Source organism: Brassica oleracea, chromosome C6 (genome assembly GCF_000695525.1).
Source record: "Brassica oleracea var. oleracea cultivar TO1000 chromosome C6, BOL, whole genome shotgun sequence".
Lineage (NCBI taxonomy): Eukaryota > Viridiplantae > Streptophyta > Magnoliopsida > Brassicales > Brassicaceae > Brassica > Brassica oleracea.
Window position 1 is genome coordinate 26,670,779 of NC_027753.1, and position 15,614 is coordinate 26,686,392.

Genomic DNA, 15,614 nt, shown 5'->3' on the forward strand with positions numbered 1-15,614 from the left:
ACTAAAATGAATATAATATCTTTCATCACTTAAAATTTTTTACAAGACAACAATCATTTTAATACATATTTCTTACAAATGCAAATCTAAAACACAAACCACAAGATCGTACAAAAAATTAAAATCTAGATCACAAGTAAATTATATCCTGCCCGTAGGGCAGACCTACCGCAGTATATATATATATATATATATATATGTAAATGCAATGCTACGTTCCTCGTAATGCAAAACTAGCAACTTGGACAAAGAAAATCACAACCTGGAATCAGCGAAGAATGACTCATAAAGCTCAATGAAGAGAGGAGGAGCATCCCATGGACGCTCCTACAAGATTGAAACTCCCATTTCGGGCCCATCTGAGACGCTTGGAAGCTGGTGTACTTTCTGAAGATAATCTCTATCATACATCGTAGCAGCTGTCATTTTATTTTTAGCAGGTACCGATGAACCACCACCCTGACGATACCGTTCATCTTACATTTCACCTCTCCCTCCGAGACCCCAATTGGGTTCAGATTGACGTAGTCATGGAGATCCACTCCAAGACTGAAGAGCAATATGACCTATTGTATCCGTAAGATCAACCAAACCAATATCATTACCCAACCGACAAAAGGAGGAAACAACATCCACGGTTAATGGCGGACTCCACTGCGACTAATCCGCTAAAGATAATAATCCAGTTTAAGAAAATGCACAAGGTTGAAGGGACCGTTTTCTTATAAAATAATACCTGATGATGAAAGTGAAGTTTTGAACACGAGCTCCTGCTCACAGGACCACTCACCATGGAAGCGTGCTCGAAAAGTCAACCAGTGCATAGAGATGGCAATTATTGTACTTTCCCGCGGGCCGGGCATATATATATTAGTCATTTATGGTAATTCCGTAGGTTTGATTTAAGGAAAGAAAATAACATATCATATCATTATATCATATAGTTTGACCAACTTATGTATCTAACAACATATAAAAATCGAATGTGGACCTACTTATTTTTCAATTGAATGTAATTGACTACCTAATTGAGTGACACCTATGCATTGGGGCCTATTTTAATTAATACAAAATTGAGGTTACATCTTTTCAAATGTTCTTCAATTAATATATAGGGGATTTCTTACAAATGCAAACCTAAAATACAAACCACAAATCGTACAAAAAATTAAAATCTAGATCACAAGTAAAGTATATCCCGCCCGTAGGGCGGCTTACCCTAGTTTATAATATAATTTTACTATTTTATCATTAGCTCTCCCAATTAGGCTAGCTGTAATTAGATACACAGAATATAGTCAGATTATACATAGAATAAGGAACGAACAAGGTTCTTGGTACATTTTTCTTTACAGTGCATAGTGTTTATCCCTAGTTTTGAAGATTCTATAAAATTTAAGTTTTGGGAATAAAATAGAAACTGAATTAGAATACTTACTTTCTTACTATTAAACTTCCTAACCTGAAGATTTGGCGAACACGCATATACATTATATAACTCACATGTTTTCTCCGGTTACTTAGAAAGATGTTTTCTTGTTCTTTTCTTCCTCCGGAAGTTATCATCAGAATCCTCTCTTTCATTCCAAGCAAAAGATTACCAAAACTCCGATTAGTTTCAAAGCAATTCAACTCCATAATCTCCGAACCCTGCTTCCTCCGTCTCCACCACACTCATGCCCTAAATTCACCATCCATCCTCACCGCCTTCAGCGTTTCCAGCAAATCCCTAGTCGTAGAGCTCAAGCTCCTTCGCTACACAAACCCTAACCAAACCGCTCTCACTGCTTTTCAGGCATCTCTTTTCGAAGAACGCTACAATGAGCAAACACAAAAACCCATCACAAAAAGCTTCCTCGGAGACAGAGTTAGAGTCTTGTCTTCCAACCATCAGTTAATATGTTTCGTGACTTCCAAGGAACACTTTCTCTATGACCCTATTAACCAAAAAACCCTAGAAATATCTCAATCACCATCTGCTTCTTCTTCATCTAGCCTTGTCTCCTTTGGCTTCGTCCCCTCAACATTACAATACAAAATCATCAGATTTCTCCTTCCTTGTCACCCAATCTGCAAGTTGGAGACACTTACCTTGTCCATCAAGGGAAGAAACTACAAGCACCATCTCGAGATATCTCCATGGAGATCACAAGAAACAGAATGTCCTTACCTTCTACAGCCATACCCTCCAGTTCACGCTGATGGATTCCTTTACTGGACAACAAAAGAAGCTCCAGCAAAGATTGTCACTTTCTCTCTAGAACATGAGAAGTTCTCTGTTCTGCCTCCACCACCATGTTTTGAAGACAATCCTAGTCACGACTTCAGCTTATGTGGTACCAGAGGGAAACTCTGGGCTGTAGACTACAATGCTCTTGAACCAAACATTGAGATTTGGATGATGAATGGTTCCAATGGATCTGCTTGGGTTAAAACGCATCTTATTGACCTCAAAGAAACGTTGACCCGTTACTATCGAGCGTTTCCGATCAGGATTCATGATATACGATGTGATTGTGTGTTTTTCCAGGTTTTGTATCCGAGTCGGGTGAAGATTTATTACACAAGCAAGAACGAAGTAAAGGACTTTGGAGAATTAAACCATGAGTTACAGTGCTGTTATTACACTGATGGTCTTTTGTGTCTCTGACTTTGACTTGTAAGATCTTTTGATCATATCTCTTCAGTTTTGTCTCCATCTATTCTAGTATTCTACATATGATGAAGTGTATTAGGCCTGCCGGTTCGGTTCAATCGGTTAGCTTGGTTTGGTTTATTTGGGTTTTGTTTAGTTTGATTTATTTTGGTTTCGTTTGGTTTGGCTTCTATGCTAAATGAACCAAGCAAAATTTTGGTTTAACTTAGATCTCATCTTAGTTTGTTAATGAAAATCTTATTGAAACTAATCGAAGTTTTTTTATTTCAGTTTAGTCTCAGTCAAAATTTCGAAATTGTTAAATTCCGATTATTTAGGTTCAAAGTTTGGTTCATTTGGTTAGTTTGCTATATATATTTATATATTGACTAGATTAAAATCTGCGCCTTGCGCGAGATTAACATTATATATATAAATTATTTTATGTATTATAAATTATTTTATTTATTATATATTTTTACATGAATAAATATATATTGAATAAATAAAAATCAGTAACTATATATATAATTATATTGATGAGAATATATAAATCAATTTTATCAATTTAAACAATATTTTTTTCTTTTTGATAGGATATAATTAAATTTAAATGATATTAACATAATATATTTTTTAATTTTAATGTATAAAATGATGCTTTCTGCTCATATTTTTTATATAGTAAAAATTTAAATTACTGATAACAAAATTTCCATTCTTGATTAATAGTTTTAGTAATTTATAATTTTTTAAAATTTAGTTGTTAATGTTTGTTCAAATTTTTTTATCAAAACAATTGTTCAAAGTAAATTTTTAACTAAAATATGTATGTATTTTATATGGTATATATTTTAATTTAAAATGATATATATATATATATATTAATCTTAATAATTAATTAATACTTTTTACTTATATGATATTGTAATCATTTGTATTTTGTCATAACAAAAATTTTAAATCATGGATCACAAAATTTGAATGTGAGACTTTTAACAATTTTAGTAATTTAAAGTCGTTTTTAAAAATTCAAAATATAACATATACATAAAATTCTAATTTTTATTATATGGTTAATGTTGTTGTTTAATTTATTTAATAATTTAAAATTAAAAAATATGATAGAAGATATACTAATTTTTATCAAATCTTCATTGTTCAAAATCATTAATTATCATATATACTTTGGCCACATTATACAATTGTAACTTTTATTTAAAGAAATAATAAAGAATATTAATAAAGAATTTATAGTGAGTTTAATAAAAAGCTTATTATATAATTAAATGGACCAACTTTGTTCTAATGATTCTAAGAATCATCGTAGCGATGACACGTGGCTACAAATATAAGTTGTAATGTTTTTTCAATTAATATATATATGGATTAGTACGGGTTATAATTAAAAAAAAAATAGAAAATCGGAGTAACCAACTACTAAACCAATTACCGTATTTTTTGGTTTAATCTACCGATCATGGTTTTGTTATTTGGGAATACGCCTTGAAACTAAACCGGTTCTTACAGTCGTTGGCTTACCACAAATCTAACTTTCACCTAAAACAAAACTAACCCATCCACGCGTCAGCATCTCTAAGTGTCAAGCTTTGTTTTGTTTTGTAATAAAAAAGAGTAATCTTTAGTTAGTGCAGTTATCACCCAATCGTCCCAACAATCAATTCGCACACATAAGAGAGAGAGAGAGAGAGATCTGGTTCGTTAAAATCTTTAGTTTAGTGCTACGAAAGGTCTCGACTTGACTGTTTCTATTTGACGGTAAGAAAGCGAGGAGAGCGAAATCAAAAGATGAAGGCGGCGCAGAAGCCGATCCACGCCGTGACGACATGGGTTCGCCGGCAACCACCAAAGGTCAAAGCTTTTCTCGGTGTTGTATCCGCCATGACTGCTCTCGTTCTCTTAAGAGTGATTGTTCACGACCACGACAACCTTTTCGTCGCCGCCGAAGCTGTCCACGCCCTTGGAATCTCCGTTCTTATCTACAAACTCACCAAGGAGAAGACTTGCGCCGGTACTCAATCTCTCTTGATTCTTGAAGTGTTTCTAGGTTTAGATGTTGGGAATTGATTGGATTTGAGATTGATAGAGTTGGTTTGATTGCAATCTTTGGTTTGTGTTTCCGACAGGATTGTCTCTAAAGTCTCAAGAGTTAACAGCTCTGTTTCTGGCTGTGAGACTTTACTGTAGCTTTGTGATGGAGTTTGATATCCACACGTTACTTGATTCGGCTACATTGGTGACTACCCTTTGGGTTATCTACATGATCCGTTTCAAGCTTAAAGTTAGTTACATGGAAGACAAAGACAATTTTGCGATCTACTACGTCGTAAGTTGTTGTCTTTTTGGTTTCTTTCTTGAGTTTCTTGTTGGAGATCTCAACTTTTCTAAACATTGCTGCAGGTTGTACCATGTGCTGTATTATCAGTCCTGATTCACCCATCAACACATCATCATATAATCAATAAGATCTCTTGGGCCTTCTGCGTTTACCTAGAAGCTGTTTCAGTCCTTCCTCAACTTAGAGTCATGCAAAACACTAAGGTACTTTCCAAAAGCTTGTAACCAAGTCTTTATCCTTTTACAGATTTAAACTAGTAACGCATTGTCTTGTCTCAGATCGTGGAGCCATTCACAGCACATTATGTATTTGCTTTGGGGATCGCCAGGTTCTTGAGTTGTGCACATTGGGTCCTTCAGGTTTTTTTTTCTTTGTTTCCTTAACTCTAATCTATAAAGCTCCATTATGTACAACTATATAGTATACAATAATAATAATAATGTGATGGTGGTGTAGGTTTTGGACACTCGAGGGAGGTTACTGACTGCTTTAGGATATGGGTTTTGGCCTATAATGGTTCTCCTCTCTGAAGTCGTACAAACTTTCATTCTTGCCGACTTCTGCTACTACTATGTCAAGAGGTAAAATCAAAAATGTTTCTGACACCTAATGACATTGATGGATGTTAAAAGATTCTTATGTTTTTGGTGTTCTACAGTTTGATGGGTGGCCAGCTAGTTCTTCGTCTGCCGTCAGGTGTTGTGTAAAATCTGTTGAAGAAGAGAGAAGAAGACACGGTATGGCTTTTGAGCTCATGGTATGGAGTTTGATTCTACGTTTTTTTTTTGCAGGCCATCGTTTTAGTCTTCTGTAAACTCCTTTTCTCATACGTGTTATGTTTGTTTCTTGGATGACTGTAAGGAAAAAGGGAGTTGATTTAGAGATTTTTGACAATATTACCTTCTCAGCTTTTAATCTCTTGCTATATATTTTGCTATATAACAAAATTGGTTTTGGTGTTGTTTGAGAGAAGAAACAAAAACTTTAGTAAATTACTAGTAGAGGAACAATGAATTTTATGTGACCTCTTTTTCTTTTCAAGACTACTACTTTTTTGTGACCTATATGAATATTTAAATGCTGAGAATAAACATTGGTGATGAATGATATATTAGTTCACGTTTTCACATTTTACAAAAATGATATACTATTTATTATCATGAATAATATTTCTCGAAACTTTAAGTTAAAAATCATTTAACTGCATATAGTTATGATGTTCAAAGTCTAATAAAAACAAAACATGGTTAGAGTATAGAAACTTTTTCCAGTGTTTTATATTTATTTTATATAAATTTTATTCAATTTTTTTTAATAGAACCATTTTATTATTCATCTAATTACCAATCAAATATATCATATTCGTTTTAAAAAAAATTCAATCATAATTTTATTTGAGTTGGAAATACATTATTTATAAAAAAAGTTATGGACTTTCATCATATAGTCTTTTACGTTCCCAAAAATTGATTTATTTTTTTTTTGTTTCGCAAAACTGTCATTTTATTTTTATTTTTTAAAGTGTCATTCTTCTAAATATATAAATTTATATATTAAATTTATCTTTTGCCTTTTTGAATGATCTAGATTTTAATTTGAATCAGTATCATTTAATTAATTTACATTAAAGAAAAGTTTATTAATATATTTTACATTTTAATATATATGAAATATGTTAAAATGATATTTTTTTCAAAACAGAAGAAATATAATAGATAATAATATAAAAGTTTTAAAAAAACTTCTGTATATAACCAATAAACACTACACCTTTTTAGTGATTTCATAATTTATTTAAACAGATTTTTATCACAAATGAAAAGAAAACAAATTAAACTTGAAGAAATAAGAAACTAATTTGGATGTGAAATTGGTATTGCATATGACCATCTTTTTCCAATAAATATTCACGACTTATTTTAGACGAATTAGTTAGTATCTAAGACCTGAGTGATGACAATTGATGCTATTTTTTGTTTCCTTCAGCTATTTAAACTTTTATTTGCAAGTAGTATTATTTAAAAATAAAAGCTTTTAAGTTTGAGCTTATCCAAGTATATTTTGTTATAATCGATTTCGACTGTTTTGGCGGCGGCAACAGCTGGAAAACTCTATAATCATATAACCTAATTATATTCCACCAGATATCCCTATTTTATTATAGACTGGGTGAAAAACTTTCTGATTTACAGTAATCTTTGAAGAGGTTGAGGTGGAACTCATATAACCAGATATAAATTTTTTGAACTCATCATATAACCAGATATAATTTTTTTGAACTCATGTAAGCATATAGTTTAGCTGGAACTTAATTACATGTATATGTTTCAGTATTTCTTTTAACAAAATAAGAATAATGACAAATGCAAGGGACGTACGAGATTAATTTAACTTTTACTTTCTTATTTCCTTGAACCATTTGAAGTATAGTTCTATCATATGTGGTCACTACACGATTCCCTCGGTGTTTGGTATCGTAGAGATTGTCGTTTGTAAGAATGATCATGCAGAACAAAAGTAAGTATGGACCATAGCCATTGTGATTAAAAGAACCATGGCACAATTGCTACAAAAATATAAGAGAGCGTTACACTAAACGACACATTGCGTGTTTCCTTTTCACCTAAAGACACGTTATGAATTTGACACACTTTATGTGTACAACAGACTTTTTTTTTCTTTTTGGACAGTGTACAACAGATTTTTTTGAGACGAAAATGCCATGGTTTCTTTTTGTGTAGTTTCCCTACCAATTCTTCTCCTTTTCATCGTTTAATAACAAAATATATTAGTTTTTAATTGAAACTAACTTTTTGTACCCCATCATCTTTCATTCATCATTATTTACTATTTCAAAGATAAATGTATTAAGTATATTTATATAAAAATAAAATATTTTTTCTTTTTATTTTAATATCCATATGTATATATATTTGATATTTTTTAAAAAATAATAATTATATTGTGAAAAAAAATTCTCGTGGATATAGTTTCAGTGGACAAGACTCCTGAATATGTTTTTATATACGAAGTTGTTGTGGATGTGTTCTTATGGACAAACTTATGTGGTTATAGTTGTGTTACTATTCTGAGAACTAGCTTGTTGGTAGAGTTTAGTAAACAAGAGAATCGGAGTGGAAGCTATTATTGTTAAACCCTTTATATCTTATGTTGCTTATTTTATACAAAAAAATTAAAATTATATTATTTTTTTACCAATTGGAATCTATTATTGAATTTGTTTTTACCAATTTGAACATAAAAAATTATAAGTGATGTTATGTGAATTGTTGGACATGAAACCGTGGACAATGAATAGCATTCCTAACATATGTGCATGTCCATGTGATTACTCTTACTAAATATATTTTTTTATTGCTAAATGGTAAATATCATTGCAATAATGAAGGTTTGATTACATGTTAGTGCAACCACAATCTGCTTTTCAGCTATTCTGAAAGCTTAGAGGTGCAAAAAAGTTTAAAAAAACTTCTAAACTCCAAAGAAATTATGTTCAAGTCTTAACCAAAATGATGGAAGCTTTGAACATAATACCAAACTAGAACAAAAGACTAACAATTGATCTCCCCCTCCAAGTCTTCTCGTAGTACTGGAACAACCAGAGGTAACAAGGGTAAAGCCATAAGCGAAGTATAGTCAGGTCTCACCGAAGTGGCTCCAAGCAGGCACCGACGGTAACGACTGGCTCCCATCCCGGAGCTCCGCTGGAGGAGGACGCTGACCAACAAAACTTAAGCTTTCTCGGCACTTGCTAACATGTAGACCCGACTTCGACGCCATTTGAAGATAAAACAAAGGTTACGGTCAAGCGCAGACGGTCGATTTTGGCCCCCTATCCGCCTACGCGACACAATGGGCACAACGTCGGCCTCAGGACACACGGAAACAAGGACCAAAGCTTAGGAGGATGAAATTGATGAACAGAAGAAGTGAATACTCCTTAAAAGCATATGGCTTTGGGTAAAAAGAGTCTCCTCCTTGAAGCAGTTGACGCCGTAGCTTTGGGTTGTCCTCAAGACCCAAGTGAACAACATCGGACGCAAGAAGGAGTTACCAAACTAGAAACCCGAGATCACCATGGTTGATGTCTTTCGAACTAAGGGAAGAGGTCCTCGGTGGCTTACCTCACAACCACCTTTCACTCACGAAGAGAGGAGAATCCCTACAACAACCTTGGAGCCACACAAAAGAAGGAACATACTGGAGTGAGACGATGAGGTGGAAGCGGTGACAGCAGCGATGCATCATGCGTTCCAGCGAGTCTCAGATCTCAGATCTGACCCAGATCCAAGCACAATCGGTGACTAAAGGTCGATCCAAGGCTCCCGAAGCTTACCTCAACAAACCGGACCTCGTTCGTGTTCCAGAGAGACCAAAGACGCCTTCGATTTCAGTTTACTTCGACGGTGAAGACCAATCGAACCCAGACACAACGAACAAAGAGGAGAGAAGAGAGGAGGAAGCGAAGGGATGAGACGGAATGCTTAAAACGGACAGTAGATGTGCGGTGGCCGGAGACGAGGCTCAAACAGCCACCACAAGAAAGAGCTTTCTGTTGGCGAAATTAGGGCTTGACGGCTGCTATGGGGAGCGTTGAGGTTTTAAAAGAGACAAAAACTACTAACTAAATATTTTAACCTCCTCTGGTTGTGGACTATTGAGTTGTGTATAGGGAAAGTTGTAGATATGTGAACTGTGGATGTGCTACCTTTGGATGCATGAGTTGTGGACATAGGTGTAAGAAAAAATTGTGGATCGTGGACATGAAAATTCAATCTCAATGGGTTCACGAGTCGTGGACATGAAATTTTATGGACGGGATCTTCTGGACGGATTGATGTGGACGGGTATGTGCGGATATGTTTGTATATAAATTTACAACCTGTGCATATATAAAATTGGATTCGCATACACGATTTTGATTCAGCGACACATAAATGGAGTTTTACAACCTTTAGTTAATCTTGAAAGAACATGTAAATGATTTTCTAAAGTTTAATGGAGTTTGAATTGTTGGAAAAAAAACAGTCCCAGAAAATACGTATTAGTTGTGTTGTTCTTGGTTTTTGTTATTGTTGGTTTTTGATTCATTATGACTTAGACCAAAGAAAAATCATTATGACAACGATTCATATTATTAAGCTGTTAAAAAAAAGTTATAGTCGATTTAGTTAGAAACAGAGATCAAGACATAAAGAGATAAAAAAATAAAAGAAAAAAAGAAAAAAATTGGTTCTTACGTAGAAAGAAAAATATATCTTTAGTTGATTTAGTTTGAGGGTATTTGGAACATTATACATGTATAATGTGTCTCTCTAGTTAGAAGTGTTTTATCCGGTAATTGAAAACACATAATGTGTGTCTGAGAATAAATATTTCAAATAATATCTTAAATTAAAGTGCATGTTTCTTTTAAGTCAATTTGCTTGAAAGAACCCATTATAAGTTAATAATATTAACATAAACTACTAGACTATAAACTCCAGTTTTTTTAAATCTCGTGGCCCTAATAACAACTAAGCCCTAGAATGGGATGGGAATAAAAGAACGCCAAAGAGACCACAGGTTGGCAAAAATTTTTATTTTATTTTATGTCAAACTAGTATACTACAGCTGTTAAGTGAATAACAACACTTCATAGCTGGCTAAAGAACTCACTTGTATTTATTTATTTTCTTAATTATGTTTCTTTTTGTATATACTTTTGGTAGCATAAGACCAACTTCAATGGTTTGATACCATGAAAGTATCTAAAAGAAAAAAATAATAGCATTATGATTTCAGATTTTTGTTTTGATTTTTTTAAATAGATGAAATGTTAGTTAGGTGACATGTGTTATTTAAAATTGTTAATGGGTTCTAAAAGGTTGAGTTTTAAGAATTTTTTCATCTTTCTCTTTGTTCTTTTAAATATTTTTTATTTATTTTTAATTATAAAAAATCCATAAAACCTATCGTTGGAGTTTTCTCTTAAGTGTTACTACTTACTTCACTGAGGCGATATCTTGTAAATACCCAAAAATACATTTTTTATTTACTACTTTGGATACCAGGCTTTAACCTCTTAACCTATAGTTGGAGTTGTTCTATTCCGGTCTGGCTTCCCAGACCACCTCAAACTTGAGTAATATAATAGTCGTTTGATGCCAAAAAAAAAAAAAAAAAAAACCCAAATATTTGATATTCTCTCTTTTTAAAATATGTGTTTTTAGTGTTTTCAAAAAAAAAAAAAAAAAAACCTCCTAACATGGCAATCAGGATATTTATAATACAGTTTAGGAAATTGTTGTAGTTAGAGTATTTACTTGTTGTTAGGATGTAGAATCTGTAAGTTTTGTGTATTATTATAGGATGTAGAATCTGTAAGTTTTGTGTATTATTAATGAATAAGTATTCCCTTTATATAAGGGTTACAAGAGAGATAAATGGAAATAAAAGAATAAGAAAGATTACAAATCATAAACATAAGTAAATTAGGAAAACTAGAAGAATGGAAAGTCTCTTGGCCGTCTCTCTCTCATACTCGGTCAACTCTCTCTCCTCTCTCTCTCTCATGCGGTTTGGGCCTCTAATAGATCGGACCGGTTATGGACATCCATCAATTGATTTATAACACTCCCCCTTGGATGCCATGACTATACAGGGATTGTAATACGTTTAATGTTGCCTCATTAAAACCTTATCAGGAAAATCCAGTGGGACAAAACCATGATGAAGGAAAAAGAGTACAACACGCACTACTCCCCCTGATGTGAACCTCAGTGGATATCCTTCAGCCTACGCATCCCAATCTGATGTGTGAGCTTCCTGAACGTGCAGGTAGGAAGTGCTTTGGTGAATAGGTCTGCTGAATTGTCACTTGATCGTACTTGGACGACCTGAACCTCACCGGCTTTCTGAAGCTCGTGAGTGAAGAAGAACTTAGGCAATATATGCTTCGTCCTATCACCTTTTATGTAACCGTCCTTGAGCTGAGCAATGCACACAACATTGTCCTCATACATCACGGTTGGCTCTTTTCTCTCGGCCATCCCGCAATCAGCTCGGAAGTGTTGGGTCATCGACCTCAACCAAACACACTCGCGGCTGGCCTCATGTATGGCCAAGATTTCCGAGTGATTGGATGATGTGGCCGCGATGGTTTATTTCATGGAACGCCATGAAATGGCTATACCTCCATGTGTAAAGACATATCCTGTCTGTGATCGAGCATGATGTGGATCTGATAGATATCCTGCATCAGCAGAGCCAACTAAACCATCTTTGTTATGGTTAGTATAATATAGACCCAAGTCTTTCGTTCCTTGCAGGTAACGAAGAACATGTTTAATCCCGTTCCAGTGCCTTTGGGTCGGGCAAGAGCTAAACCTAGATAGTAGGTTCACGACAAAGCTTATATCAGGCCGTGTGTGAGTTGCCAAATACATTAAAGCTCCTATGGCACTGAGATATGGCATTTCGGGACCTAGGACATCCTCATCGTCCATCTTGGGACGGAATGGGTCAGTGTCCAGACCGAGAGATCTCACGACCATGAGACTGGTTAGAGGATGGCAATCAGCCATATTGAATCTCTTGAGTACCTTTTCTGTACATGCCATTTGATGCACAAGGATTCCATCACTTATGTACTCAAGCTGTAATCCCAAACAGAATTTCGTTTTTCCCGAGATCTTTCATCTCATATTCTTTCTTAAGGTATTCAACCGTTTGGAAAATCTCTTCAGAGGTTCCTAGGATATTTTATATCATTAACATATGCTTGTATACTTTAGTTCTCGAGAACCTGTTGCATTTGACAACTCAATACCCTCTGGGACTTATATATATATATATCTCATTATCGAATGGACCATACAAGTAGGCGGTTTCTACATCCTTTAACCGCAAGTCTATTTTTCTTCTTTTATGGCCAGACTTGTTAGGAATCTAAATGTTTGTTGTATCCACCACATGGGAGTATGTCTCCTCATAATTGATTCCTGGTTTTTGTGGAATCCTTGTGCATATGGCAGTGCCTTATATCTTGCTATCTCGTCATGTATCATTTCTTTCACAAAGACTCATTTTGTCCAACTAGTTTCATATCTAGAGGTGTCCGAACTATGGGACCAAAAACTCTCTTTTCTTCATGAACTTATCTCCACATCCCCTTTCCATTTGATCTAATCTGATTCGTTGAGTGCACTCATGTATGGACGTGGGTTCATGATCCTCATTCATTTCATAATCTCAAGTGCTACACTGCATGCAAATATATCATCAATGTCGACATTCTTTCTCTTGTTCCATTTGTTTCCCGGACATGACATAACTTATTGAGGTTTCATTATGACCTTCAGTACCCTGAAGTTTGGCGTCCCAAGCCTCATTGTTAGGCACCTTAGGTACAACCATTTTTTTTATGGTTTCCTCATCCACGGCCGTGGCTTTTAAGTTTGTCCATCTTAGGATCGACCATGTCTAGGATTCCCTCGTCCACAGATTTATTAGCACCTTTTTTAATATCCGAGGGATCTTATCTTTGGAACTTATTGGTCTACCACGTTTTCAAACGTGCCTTAGACTCAGTAGCAACTTGATTGTGTCCTTCTTGAACATCAATTCTTATTGGTGCATTAACAGCTGGTTCATTCTATTCGTCATTCTATTCGGGTCAGTAACGGAATCTGGCAATTGTTTAAGCTAGCTTTTGTATAATCTTTTGGACTTCTAAATCTCATTCTTGAGTCCGAGGATCTTGCCAAGATATGGATGTTTGATTCCATGATATTTCTTTTACCATTTTACTGCTATCTCCCCCTAATGTTGGAAGTTCAGATTCATTGAAATGTCAATCTTCGTATCTGGCCTTTAAACAAATCACCCGTAATTGGGTCGAGATACTTTAAAATCGTAGGGGAATCAAATCCAACATATATCCCCATCCTCCTTTGAGGTCCCATCTTTGTTCTCTGTGGTGGAGCAATTGGAACATAAACGGCATAGCCGAATGTCTTTAGATGGGAAATGTCTGGCTCGTGACCCGTAAGCAATTGTAATGGGGAATATCGGCCGCGTGTCCCCACGCTGAGACCGGAAGTCTCGACCGCATGAGTAATGGTCGAGCTATGAGTAGATGCTTGGGAGTCCTACAAGTCTTAGCTCAATGATTGCTCATTCCATACCCATGACACACGCATGGACATACAGTAATCATTAAACGCTTGGGAAGTGAATTCACCAGTATTACGAAGACGTATAGTCTGGAAATGAGCTCGTAATCAAATTATCTGAGATCGACCATTCCCTCGCCCGCGGCCAAAAAATCTTCGACCGCGGCCACGTCCATTCGATTTGTCTCGACCACGGCCATGCTGGCCGTTTCCTTGAACGTGGTTGGACTCTTTATTTTCCTCTGTCGTGTGTGCTTCAGGTAGTGGAGCTGATCCAGGAGGTTTCATCTAACTGTTTCTCATCAATAATTCATTGTTCTGCTCAGCGAGCAAGAGACAAGAAATAAGATTAGCATATGTCTTGAAACTTTTCTCACGGTACTGTTGTTGTAACAATACATTGCTTGCATGGAAAGTGGAAAAGGTTTTCTCAAGCATATCCTGATCCGTAATACTTTCATCACCACAGTTCAATTTTAGAAACAATCTTAAACAGTTCAGAGTTATACTCGTCCACAGACTTATAGTCTTGGATCCCGAGATTCGTCCAATCAAACCGAGCCTTTGGTAAGATCACTGTTCTCTGGTGATCATATCTCGATTTCAATTATTTCCAAAGATCTAGTGGATTCTCAATGGTTAGATACTGATCCTTGAGACTCTCAGCTAGATGATGACGAATGATCAAGATGGCTCTGTATCGATCTTTTTCACTGGCATTATTGCCCTCGGTGATACATTCACCGAGATCCTTGGATTTCAGGATGATCTTAGCATCAAGCGCCCACTGAAGGTAATTATCTCTAGAGAGATTTAGGACAGCAAAATCAAGGTTGTTGATTTTCGACATCCGAAATATTTTTTTAGATCTTTTAGGAATAGGTTTTAGTGTTTAAACGATTAGGGTTTTATGTTCAAACAATCAATCAAGCCTTACGGCCAAGATCTATGTCTCTCGGCCAATAAGCCAGCCGCACGGCTATGGATGCAATAGGTTCACTCTTATGCATTTAGTTTGTCATGTAATTGCAATCCTAACATGGTTTTTATCAGTTCATACATGATGCAATCAAACATGCAAAATCCCGGCCAAACAAAAGAACAAGCCATACAACTATTTAATTTGATTCAATACCATTCCTATAATAAGTTCTAGGTGCAATTTGCAATCAATCAAGTGTGATCAAATTAGAGTATGAATGCAACAAGGCTACACGGTTACGAGATGATATGATCTAGAACAATTAACCTAGTAAGCAGCTTCAGATTCGATTTTAAGACAATCTAAACTAGGTTATTAGGGTTTCAGTTTAAACAATCTAAACGATTTCAATTTATTCATATTTCAAGTTTAAGCAATCTTAACAATAGTTCTAGGTGATCAAATCAATCAATCAATGTTCAATTTCAAACAATCAAAATCGATTTTCAGAATTAGGGTTTT

General features: G+C 35.1%; 2 protein-coding genes across 2 annotated transcripts; both read left to right on the forward strand.

The window, feature by feature from the left end:
• Positions 1 to 1,528: 1,528 nt before the first annotated feature.
• On the forward strand, positions 1,529 to 2,650 carry LOC106297860 (putative F-box protein At1g55070). The gene has a single exon (XM_013734012.1). The coding sequence runs from the start codon at positions 1,529 to 1,531 to the stop codon at positions 2,648 to 2,650; it is 1,122 nt and encodes a 373-aa protein (XP_013589466.1).
• Positions 2,651 to 4,289: 1,639 nt separating this feature from the next.
• LOC106298264 (putative ER lumen protein-retaining receptor C28H8.4) lies at positions 4,290 to 5,913 on the forward strand. The gene is made up of 6 exons (XM_013734361.1): positions 4,290 to 4,667; positions 4,783 to 4,982; positions 5,057 to 5,197; positions 5,273 to 5,353; positions 5,451 to 5,575; positions 5,653 to 5,913. Exons 1-6 carry the CDS (start codon positions 4,445 to 4,447, stop codon positions 5,699 to 5,701), a joined length of 819 nt encoding a protein of 272 aa, XP_013589815.1. The 5' UTR covers positions 4,290 to 4,444; the 3' UTR covers positions 5,702 to 5,913.
• Positions 5,914 to 15,614: the final 9,701 nt, after the last annotated feature.